This window comes from Diceros bicornis, chromosome 3, assembly GCF_020826845.1.
Source record: "Diceros bicornis minor isolate mBicDic1 chromosome 3, mDicBic1.mat.cur, whole genome shotgun sequence".
Lineage (NCBI taxonomy): Eukaryota > Metazoa > Chordata > Mammalia > Perissodactyla > Rhinocerotidae > Diceros > Diceros bicornis.
In genome coordinates, this window is record NC_080742.1 from 47486467 (window position 1) to 47499075 (window position 12609).

The window sequence follows — 12609 nt, forward strand, 5'->3', positions numbered from 1 at the left end:
TGAAATAAAAGAACACTAAACAGTAACTCAAAGCCATACAAAAATATAAAGCTCTCAGGTAAAGGTAAATATATAGACAAATATAAAAACCAGTATTTTTGTAAATTTGGTTTGTAACTCCACTTTTTATTTTCTATAGAATAAAAAAAATTTATGAAGCTATGTTAGTGGGTGCACAATGTATAAAGACGTAATTTGCGACATCAATAACAAAAGGAGGGGGGATAAGGCTATATTGGAGTAGAGTTTTTGTATGCCGCTGAAGTTAAATTGGTATCATTCGAATTAGATTGTTTTAATTTTAGAATGTTATATGTAAGCCCCACAGTAACTACAAAGAAAATAGCTATGGAATACACACAAAAGGCAATGAGAAGGGAATCAAAGCATGTCACTACAAAGAAATCAACAAAACAAGAAGGTAGGCAGTAATGGAGGAAATGAGGGTCAAAAAAGCTATAAGACAAACAAAAAACAAATTGGCAAAAGTTAAGTCCTTCCCTATCAGTAATCACTTTAAATGCAAATGGATTGAACTCTACAATCAAAAGACATAGATTGGAAGAAGGGATAAAAAAAGGGATCCAACTATATGCTGTCTACAAGAGACTCACTTTAGATCTAAAAACGCAAATAGGCTGAAAGTGAAAGGAAAGAAAAAGACATTCAATGCAAATAGTAACTCAAAGAGAGATGGAGTGACTATACTAATATGAGACAAAGTAGACATTAAGTCAAAAAATATTACAAAAGACAATGGATATTATATATTGATAAAAGGGTCCATTCACCACAAAGATATAACAATCATAAATATGTATGCACCAAACATCAGAACTCCAAAATATATTAAGTAAACACTGACAGAATTGAAAGAGAAATAGACAGTTCTACACTAATAGTTAGAGACTTCATATCCCACTTTCAATAATAGAATAGCCAGACAGAAGATCAATAAGGAAACAGAGATATTGAACAACACTATAAACCAACCAGAACTAACAGACATATATAAAACACTCCACTCAACCACAGTAGAACTTACATTTTCCTCAAGAGCACGTGGAAAACTCCCTAGGACAGACCATATGTTAGGCCACAAAATAAGTCAGAATAAATTTAAAAGATTGATATCATACAAACTATCTTTTCCAATCACAACGGAATAAAACTAGAAATCTGTAACAGAAGGAGAACTGGAAAATTCACAAATATTTGGAAACTAAACAACACATTCCTAAACAAGCAATGGGTCAAAGAAGAAATCACAAGGGAAATTAGAAAATACTTTCAAACAAATGAAAATGAAAACAAAATGTATCAAAACTTATGGGATGCAGAGAAAGCAATGCTAAGAGGGAAATTTATAGCTATAAACACTTACATTAAACAAGAAGAAAGATCTCAAACAAACTAATTTTACACCATAAGGAACTAGAAAAAGTACAGCAAACTAAACCCAAAGGTAGCAGAAGGAAGGAAATTATAAGGATTACAGCAGAGACAAATAAATAGAAAACCAACAGAGAAAAATCAATGAAACCAAAAGTTGGGTTCTTTGAAAATATCAACAAAATTGACAAACTTTTAGCTAGATTAAGGAAAAAAAGAGAGAAGATCCAAATTAATGAAATAAAGCAGGGACATCATTACCAATTTTACAAAAATAGAAAGGATAATGAAAGAGTACTATGAACAACTGCATGTCAACAAATTAGGTTAGCTAGATGGAAATGGATAAATTCGTAGAAACACACAACCTTCCAAGACTGATTTACGAAGAACAGAAAATCTGAGTAGACCTCTACCTAGTAAGGATTTGAATAAGTAATCAAAAACCTCCCAAAAAGGTAAATCCCAGGACCAGATGGCTTCACTAGTGAATTCTATTTAATATTTAAAGAAGAACTAACACCAATCCTTCTCAAACTCTTCAAAAAAAACTGAAGAGGAGAGTATACTTCCTAACTAATTCTTTGAGGCCAGTATTACCCTGACACCAAAGCCAGACAAAGACCCTACAAGAAAAGTACAGAGCAATATCCTTTACGAATATTGATGCAAAAATTCTCAGCAAAATACTAGCAAAGCAAATCCAGCAGCATAGTAAAAGGATTAAACAAGATGATCAAGTGGGATATACTTCTGGAATGCAAGATGGTTCAACATATGAAAATCAATCAGTGCAATGTGCTATATTAACATAATGAAAGAAAAGAAAACACATGATCAGCTCAATTGATGCAGAAAAAGCATCTGACAAAATGCAACACCCTTTCATGGTAAAAAAAAAAAAAACAACATCTCAACAAAGAATGGAAGGAAACTTCAGCAACCTAATTAAGGTCATATATGAAAAACCCACAGCTACCAACATACTCAGCAATGAAAGACTGAAAGCTTTCCCCTAAGATCAGGAACAAGACAAGGATGCCTGCTTTTACTACTTTTATTCAACATAGTATTTGAAGCTCTAGCTAGAGTAATTATACAAGAAAAAGAAATAAAGGCAACCAAAATGGAAAGGAAGCAGTAACACTGTCTGTTTGCAGGTGACATGATCATATATGTAGAAAATCCTAAAGATTCCACAAAAACTGTTAGCACTAATTAACAAATTCAATAATGTTGCAGGGTACAAAATCAACAATAAAAACCAGCTGCATTTCTACACACTAACAATGAAAAATCTAAAAAGTAAATTAAGAAAACAATTCCATTTGTAAGAACATCAAAAAGAATAAAATACTTAGAAATTAACTTAGGCAACGAGATGAAAGACTTGTACATTGAAAACTATAAAACATCACTGAAAGAAATTAATGAAGACATAAATAAATAGAAAGACATCACATGTTCATGGACTGGAAGACAATACTGTTAAGATGACAATATTACCCAAAGCTATCTACAGATCCAATGCAATCCCTATCAAAACCCCAGCACCATTTTTTGCAGAAATAGAAAAGCCCTCCCTAAAATTCATGTGGAATCTCAAGGGGCCCTAAATAACCAGAACAATCTTGAAAATGAAGAATCGTATTGGAGAATTCACACTTACTAATTTCAATACTTACTGCAAAGCTACAGTAATCCAAACAGTATGGTCCCAGCACATAGGCAGATATATAGACAATGCAATAGAATAAAGAGCCTGGAGATAAACCCTTGCAAATACGGTCAAATGATTTTTGACAAAGGCGCCAAGACTTCAACGGGGAAAGAACAGTCTCTTCAACAAATGATGCTGGAAAAACTGGATTTCCACATGCAAAAGAATGAAGTTGGATCCTTACCCTACACCATCTACAAAAAAACTCAAAATGTATCAAAAACCTAAATGTAAGAGCTAAAACTATAAAACTCTTAGAAGAAAACATAGAGGGAAAACTTCCTGACATTGGATTTGGCAATGATTTCTTGAATATGACATCAAAGGCACAGGCAACAATAGAAAAAATAGATAAATTGGACTTCATCAAAATTAAAAACTTTTAATGCATCAAAGGACACTATCAAAAGAGCAAAAAAAGTAACCTATGGAATGGGAGAAAATACCTGCAAATCATATATCTGGTAAGAGATTAATATCCAGAATATATGAAGAACTCTTACAGCTCAACAGGAAAAAAACAAACAACCCAATTTAAAAATGAGAAAAGGACTTAGACATTTCTCTAGAGATATACAGATGGCCAATAAGCATACAAAAAGATGCTCAACATCACTAATCATTAGCAACATGCAAATCAAAACCACGAGATACCACTCACACCCATTAGGAAGGCTGTTATTAAAAAAACAAAATATTTAAGTGTTGGTGAAAATGTGGAGAAACTGGAACCTTTCTGCACTGTTGGTGGGAACGTAAAATCATGCGGCCACTGTGGCAAACAATATGGTGGTTCCTCAAAAAATTACACACAAAATTACCATACGACCCAGTAATTCCACTTTTAGATGTCCCAAAATACTGAAAGTAGGGATTCAAACAGATATTTTACACCAATGTTTATAGTAGCATTATTCACAATCGCTAGAAGGTAGAAACAGCCCAAATGTCCATGGATGGAAGAATGGATAAACCAAATGTGGTATATACATACAATGAATTATTATTCAGCCTTAAAAAAGAATGAAATTCTGATACATGTTACAACATGGATGAACCTTGAAAACATTACACTAAGTGAAATAAGTCAGAAACAAAAGGACAAATATTGCAGGATTCCACTTATAGGAGGTACCTAGAATAGTCAAATTCATAGAAACAGCAATTTAATTTTCTGTAGTTACCAGGGGCTGGAGGAAGGAAGGAACGGAGAGTTAGTGTTTAATGGGAACAGAGTTTCAGTTTAGGATGATGAAAAAGTTCTGGAGATGAATAGTGGTGATGGTTGCACAAGGATGTAACTGTACTTAACGCCACTGAATGGTACACTTAAAAATGGCTCAAGTAGTAAATTTTGTTATGTATATTTTACCACAATAAAAAACAGCAAAAGAAAATAATCAATGTTATCTTTTAAAGAGAAAATATAAGTGGGGAGAAATTTACAGACATGTGTGTGTACAGGGCTCAGAAGAGCTATTAAGATGAGTAGCCAAGGAACCAGAGTCCTTTGGGCAGGGGTCTTGTGAGGGAAGTGAGCCAACCATTTGGGAAGCACTGGTACTTCTCAAGTACTTCCCACCTGGGAAGTAATGTCCTTTTCCAGAAAGGTCAGCAGATAGAAAATGTGACGCCAATGTTCAGATTTCTCTGGACTCTAAAAGACTGATTACCTAATAGGACTAGTCCACTCTCAGTGTTTTTCAACAATGTCTTATTGGCATTTTGGATGCTTCCTCCTCCTCTGGGACTCTCCTGCCCACCACACGGCACTTACCATTCCTGAACTCCGAACCACTTAATAACAGGAGCACCCGTTACACCGGTAATCAAAAAGAAGTCCACATATTTCTATGACCACCAGGACCCCAGTTCACTCAAATGAGAGTGAAATATGAAATATGTACATTTTTATGTGTCTGTCAGGACACAGCAGCTTACAAAGCGGTGGCATTCCACTCTACTCCACACTGTCCTCACACAGGACCCGGGCTGACACAGCTACACTATCTGGAAAGCTGGCAGAGGCAGAGGGAAGGAGATGTGGTAAACGAGGCAACGGCATTTAAAGAATTCCACCCAGAAGTGACACACAACACCTCCGCTCACGTTTCACTGGCCAAACCACATCAAATAGTCTTGCCTATTTCAAGGGCCAGGAAAATGCATTCTTTCCATTTATCCAGAAGGAAAAGAATGAGAACATTTGTACAGGGCCCTGATGGCTTCCAAACTATGACTGGAAGGCATTCTGTGAAGTAGAAGATGCTATGTTAACGTTCATTAGACAAAGTTCTTAAAGAGTGTAACAGTACCAAGTTGTGCTGGGCACCATGCTAAGGGATCTAATGAAGAATGAGTCATATGCAGCAGGGTGAGACAGACAACCTATAAACAATTCCAATGTGGTGTGATAAATGTGAACAGGGAACTAAGTCCAGGAGAGCACCCATGGGGGTCATGGTCAGGAAGAACTCGAGGAGCTGCGAGGTCGGCCACATCTACACAGCTGCAGGACGGGGTCAGGCTGGAGGAGGACTTGCCATAGATTCACAGGTGGAAGCAGGAGTCGAGAGAACAGCAAGGCAGGAAGCGCCCGTGTTTCAGAGGAGCCAAGTAAGTGTCCCTGTGCTCAAGGCAGACAAGCGCTGAACAGATCTGCACACTGGAGGGGGAAGGATCTTCATCCCACAGCCCAGCCCTGGGAGCCTTCATACAGGGATCCTCTTGACACACTTCTGCCCTGCTAGTGGAAAACGCACCCGAACAATCTCCGGGACACCGGCCTGTGCAGGCTGCTGACCCTACGTGGCTCCCAGCATTGTGCCACAGTGAATGCACTCACTCCCGAAGAGCACACTCTTTCTCAGGCCCTAATTACAGCCGGGAAGAGGATACCCTTGGCACAACGAAGGTCATCAAGGCAACCAGATGCTCTTTTCAGTGACTTTTTGAAGCTGGAGGTGTGGGAAACAGAATGAGGTGGGTTTTTTGAAGTCAGGTAAGGGGAGCCTTATGTAAGAGGCCACGTGCATGTGTAGGAAAAGCCAGATTCTACTATTTTAATAAAAAAAACTCTCCAAAAAAAAAAATGCCTACTACCAATTGTCAGAAAAGGGAGAGAATTACAAATAAACAATAATTTCAAATGCACTTTCATTTTTCTTAACTTTCCATTTTAAACCAATGCTAATGGAAAACAAAAGCACTTTGCATTAAAAAATATTCTCAGGGATTTCAATATCAGCTAAAGTTTGGGGGTTTTTTCCCCACAGTTAAGTGCCCTCAGAGTCATGGAACTTTAAATAAAAAGATATTGTGGAGCCAGCCCTGATGGCCTAGTGGTTCAAGTTCAGTGCTCACCACTTCAGCAGCCGGGGTTTGTTTCTCAGTCACGGAACCACACCACTGGTCTGTCAGGTGCCATGCTGTGGCAGCGGCTCATCTAGAAGGACCTACAACTAGATGTGTACAACCATGCACTGGGGCTTTGGGGAGGAAAAAAAAAAGAGGAAGATGGGCAACAGATGTTAGCTCAGGACAAGTCTTTCCCTGCTAAAAAAAAAGAAAAAACAATATTGTGGGGTGGGGGAGTGGGCAGGGAGATATCTTTTCTATTTCAGGATTTATTACAGGTATGATTTCTAAATTTTCTACTTGGCAGGTCCATGCTTCTCAAACTGAGGAGCTCAGTGACAGCCAGAGGGTTTTCAAGACCACGGGTGGGACAGGGGAGGGGAATTTTTTCCCAGAAGAGTAATTTAAAATAGCATTTTTGTATTAAAATAAATTAAAATGCATCATGGAATAGAATGCAAAATAGGCATGACTTACAAAGATAAAACTAGAGACTGATGAGAAAATCTGCACAGGCAGGGTGGGACTGCTACACCTTCAGGCCTCTGGGGCAGGCACGAACTGGCTTCCACCATCAATTCCACAGAAAACCGCGAGAAGCCATGCTACAGATGTTAAGGCCTGCCATAACTCATACCCGCAACCCCTATACACTTACAGCCCTACACCAACTTTTTAAAAAATTCAACAAATATTTAACACCTATTATATGCCAGGCCCTTCACACATCAGGATAATTATCATTTTGCCCTGCCACATGATTTGGTGTCACCATCCACTACTCTAGGTTAAATCCTGGGCCTCCTAACAGAGGAGGTCTGCCAGCAGGCAGCCAGGTGGGTGCCAGGCTAGGCACCAGATGTCACTCACAAATGCAAGGCACTCTCCTTGGACCCTCGTGGAGCAGAGATTTAAAGATGCGAGGCTGCCCAAACAGCTGTGCTGCTGCTATGGAGGGTCTGGGGGAACAGCAGAGGGAGTCTATGGGAAGGGATCCCTGGACTATCCCCAGTCCTGAGGATACTGGTACAACTAGCAGAACACAAGACACCCAGGAAGTTGTCATCCACACACCTGGTAGCCTGAGCTGTCTGAAATCACAGGCTTCCAGGCTCATACTATGGGATTCTAAATGCTATTTTTTAAATGTTTTAAGTGCACCATGCAACCAGAAAAGTGCACAGATCTCAAGTGTACAGCTTCAAGCTTTACAAACTGCATCCACCTATTATAACCAGCACCCAGATCAAGAAATACACTTTTTTTTTTAGCTCTTAGAAACAAACCACTTTATAATGAGTGAACCTACCGTTTGACCTTCAGACATCCAACCTTCAATGAAAACACATTTTCAGGAATGCCATCTAAGAGATGATTTAAAGTTGAAATAAGCAAGACCAAGGAAGGCAACTCTTTACAAAAAGTGATTCATTGCTACATATGAGGGGACCTCAGCGCAGGGCATCCCCACCTTCCACATCAACATGATCAACTTGCACAAACTCTAGGACAGCCCAAGCCCAGGCACTTCCACTGTGCATCCATGAGCACATTCATGGATGTTCTTGGTTTCTAGGCAGACCAGATGATGGTAAAGAATGGACCTCTAAGACTACTCTCCACTTTCTCACAAACTAAAACATTCTGCTAGGTGCTCTCAGTTCAGGAAGAAAACAGTCATTGTTTCAGTCCAGTTATCAGGAGCCCTGGTTCTAACCTGAGCAAAAACTGATCTCTCTCAGCTAATACAGCAAAACAAAAGGGGAAATGCCTTAGGAAAACAACGTGTCAGAGGTTCCCTTCCACTGAAAATCAGGCACAGCCCTTTTAGGAGACAGTAAGCACGTGATACAGAAACAGGAATTAAAAAAGCATGGACTCCATTCAACACAAGGCATAAGGTATGTGCCACCCCAAGACATTTATTGCAAAGTTTAAGAAAAAAATTTTTTCAACAGAAAATACACATCGCAATGAAACATTACACAGTCATTAAAAATGAAAACTGTCAAGACCTCTAAGTTACTCAGAGAAATAGTACTGACAGTGTTCTTCATAAACAAAAGAAAATAAAATGGGTCCACAAATATTTTCTTATCTCTAGCCCACCCCAAGTAGCCCGTATCAATTTCATTTTGGTGAATAAAGCTGTAAGTCTTTAATAAATCAAAACTGTATCTTGGAGGTAGAAATTCTAAACTGTAGGTCAAGAGCAGTTTAAAATTAACATGCCTGGATTATTCTAACTGCTTTATGTTTCTTGTTAATTCACTGTAACATTCAAAAACTGTTTGAAATCATCAAGATTTCATTCACCTGACCAGATCAGAACTGCTGTGCTCTCTGAGGTTTTTCCTCATCAATGGATGAGAGAGTTGTAGTACATCAAAACAACCACCAAGTGGCCTTTTAAACACAGGACTATTCAAGTAGCAAACCACTGTGCTGTCCTTCCAAGAAGTCACAAGTGACCCCCCTCTGAGACCAGCTTCTAGAGTTCTGGGCACACATTATAAAGCCACAGGATCAGACGGGTACATTTTGTAGCTATGAGGTCAAGACCAGACAAATTTCCTTTTACCCCTTCAACGGCATGCACCATGCATATTCATGAGAACATTTAGCATTATTTCCCTCTCTAAGGGTCCAAGCTGCACCCTGGAGCTAGAAGACAGCAAAAGGACAGTCCTGACATTCAGGACCTCCCAGGTTCTCTGCTAGGACACTGAGGCAGTCTCATCCTCTAGCTCCTGTGAGCTGCACTGCTGAGAGCTCTCAGTAAGGGACCATACTCTTGCCTTTACTGGGTATTACTCCTGTCATTCAATATAAAAGCACAAAGACACAGCAGTCAGCCCAACAAGTACTACAGCCCATGGGAGGTGTGATCACTGTCAGAGGACATCAAATCCGACACACTGGTGAGGCTGTAGAAAAGCAGAGGCTAGAAGGGAGTTCAGAGTTTAAATGACTGTCTTTTCTCCTTCCCCCCTACTTCCCTCTACTCATAACATCAGGCCTAACTAAGCTGCTCTGCTGAAACCCCTTCCAGCTCTGCGCTTTCCAAGGGATGGAAATTATATTTACCATATGTGTGAGATTAAAGCCCACTGCACACTGAGGTGAGCCACATTCAGTGCACCAATGGCGCTTCAGGCTGTTCATCACACTGCCTTATTCATAAGGCTGGGGTACACGGCAGAACCATGTGAACTGAACATCTTGCTGCACCTGAAATGTTCATTAAGTGCTCTTATCTGCAGTCACCTGCCCAACCCCATGGAATCACTCTTCACTAATTTAAATTAAAGAGACTATAATCTGCTCACATTTAAATTATGATGAACAAGAACATTTCCACTGGAAAAATCATCACACATCTTAATTTGTGCTGCCAATTAGGAGGTCTTCAGAAGAGAAAAAAAAAATCTGAATCATCTTACATATAGTAATTTGCCCTAATTGGTGCATAATGGGTCGGATATAATTTGTGGATTACCCCCACACGGTAAATAGTTTACTTAACATTTTTGAGCTACCCAAAATTAGCCTCATGATTTGACAGTACAATGTTCACTTCCAACCACACATTCTGGGACATTTTGCATTTCCCAAGCATGAACTATGTATACAAGTGGGGAAAGTGCAGTTCCAGCCGAACAACAGGTTTCAGGAGTGATACATTATCAAGATACATTTGCTGATGAAATTCACAAGAGGCTTAAAACGCCTTCCAGAAAGGTTTAAGTACTGGAGAAACCAGAACCTCCTAGAAGCACTGGATACTAATTATGTGGTAAAGGCCAGCGGCAAAAAAAAAAAATCTAACCCTGTCTCAGTCCTTCTTAACCTTGAGTTACTGTTTGTCTTCCTTGCTTTTAATACCACCCCTCATTGGAGAAATTTTAAAAATACTCTTTCTCATAAGCATTCACAACAGATTTTTCTCGAACGTCCACTTTCAAGAAGCCTTTCAGAAATCACTAAATGGCCAAAGCGACCATTAGTGACTCGTTCTTTAATTTGACGCGGGACCCAGGAGGTGACAGCGACCTGGGCTCGGGCACCACTGGTCACCCTGGCAGCTGGGCGCCGCTGCCGCTGCTTCGCGTTGCCCAACGCCGGGGGCCCCGCCTCTCTCTCTCCGACGACCCAGGTGGAGAAAAGAGGTAAACACCAGTCGAAGGTAAGGTGGAAGCAGTGAGTCAGAGACAGTCACAAAAGCAAGAAAAAAACTCAACCCTCACACAAAGCATCTCTTGGGCTCCCACAAGCTGCTTCCTTCCCTTTCTAAAAGTTATTTTTAGTTCGTTTGAAAAAGTTTTTATTGCTTATCTCTGAATAAAATATGTATATTCGTTACTAGAAAGTACAGAAAAGCTCTTTTAAAAAGTAAAAAAGAAAACTGAAGCCACTTTCACATTCCCACCATCCACTGTAACATTTAGGGAACTTACTCTCAAGTGTTTGTTAATGAGATTTTTTAAACCTAGTTTAGACCACGATTCGTAATTGGGGTGGTGCTGTACAGTATACGGTCTGGGATCTTGGGGCTTTTGTTTTTTAACTTGGCCTAATGACGTTGCCATTTCCCCTAAGTGGTTACAAATTCCCTGAAAACATTTACAAAAGTTCGAGAATAACAGACCAATTCCTTTTAAACTCCATTATCAAAGCTGAATTGGTCTGATTCTCGACTATGTTTAGAAAATTGCACTTAAACTCCCGTCTCCCTACGCCAATTCCCGGAGAAAATGGGGGGCGCGCATCAAAAAAGCTCCCCCCAGCCCGCTTCCCCTTCCACGAGCGCAGCCAACGCAGGAGCTGCGCCCCCGCTGCCTCCCCGCCTGCACTTCCTTCGAAACGCGTCCACTCCTGGGGCTCGGAGCCGCAGCGGCCCGGCCTGCGACCCCCGCGCATCCACCCGGGACGGAGGCGAGCGCCTGAGTGCAGGAATGCCCGGCCTTTCTAATCCGGATGGCACAACCGGGACCCACAGCGCACACCCGCAGGGCGCGCCCGCTCCGGCATTCGCAGGACTGGGCGCGCCCGATTCCCAACGCGGGAGCCAAGGGCCACGTTTCCAGCTCCAGGCCGGGAGAAGGGCCGAGCGCAAAGGGAAGGCAGGCCGTGGGTGCGTCCGGGCTGCGGCGGGCGGCCGGACCCTCACCTGGGAGCGAGTCGCCAAGTCCATTCTTCCCAACTGGGCTCCAGCCTCCTCCTAGCAAGCGGCCACGGGAGCCTAGTCGCCACGGGCCCGGCTCACGGAGAACGCCCGCGGCCGCGCAGCCCGCGCGCTCCGCCCGGAGCTCCGGCGGGCCGGGGGAGGGGCGCACTCAGCGCCCGGGACAGGGGGAGCGCGCCGCGCCGCCCACTCGGCGCCGCCGCGCTGGGCCGTGAGGCACCGGTCACCGACCCAAACTTCGCGACCACTGAACTTCGCTTCGCGGGCAGCACGAGAGGGGGCTGAAGTTGGGCGCGGCCCGACGCGGCTGCCAGCCTGGGGGTGCCGGGCTCCCCCCTGCAGCGGAGGGAGGGAGTGGAGCCGTCCAGCCGGGTTTCGCGCGGGAGAAATGAGAGGGGGCTGTCCCGGCGCAGCCTCCAGCTGGCACGCCCCGCTACGCGCGCCGGATATTTGCAGGGTTTATTCCAGGTAGTGCTCTGGAGCGCGAGCCTCTGCTGCGATCGCAGTCTCCGATCCCGGGAAAGCATTTTCGGGCTGCTTCAGAACTTGTTTTGTGTTTGCAAAAGGATGGGGCTCTGCCGCCTCCCAAAACATTTGCTACACGGTTCACTTTGCAAAACTGGCAACCCAGGCTTCTTCACCAAGGCCCCCGGGATGGGGAGCTGCAAATCTCTCTGGAACTTTAGACGGCCTTTGCTATACCATTGTACACATAGGGCTCCAGCCCCACTAGACAGAGAGTTCTAGAGGTCAGGAACGCTGATTTATTTAACAAATATTGGCTGAGCACTTACAATGTATCAGGCACTGTGTTAGGCCTTGGGAACAGAAGATTGAACAAAAAACTGGTCCCTGCTCTGTTGGAGATTGCAGTCTGGGAGCCAGCCATTGACATGATATAAATGTAATAATGATGCAAATAAGTGTTAATAATAATATAATTATTAACTTGATT

The 12609-nt window shown here is 42.2% G+C and overlaps 1 protein-coding gene across 4 annotated transcripts in view; it reads right to left on the reverse strand.

Moving 5' to 3' along the window:
• CDCA7L (cell division cycle associated 7 like) overlaps positions 1-11805 on the reverse strand; it is a 48052-nt gene extending 36247 nt beyond the window's left edge. Inside the window, exon 1 of one of the 4 annotated variants that reach the window (XM_058526973.1) lies at positions 11640-11805. In XM_058526973.1, the coding sequence (XP_058382956.1) occupies positions 11640-11663 (24 nt within the window). In that variant the 5' untranslated portion in view covers positions 11664-11805. The remainder of the gene's footprint in view (positions 1-11639) is intronic. The other 3 variants (XM_058526962.1, XM_058526944.1, XM_058526954.1) reach the window with 3 other exon arrangements.
• Between the last annotated feature and the right edge of the window lie 804 nt (positions 11806-12609).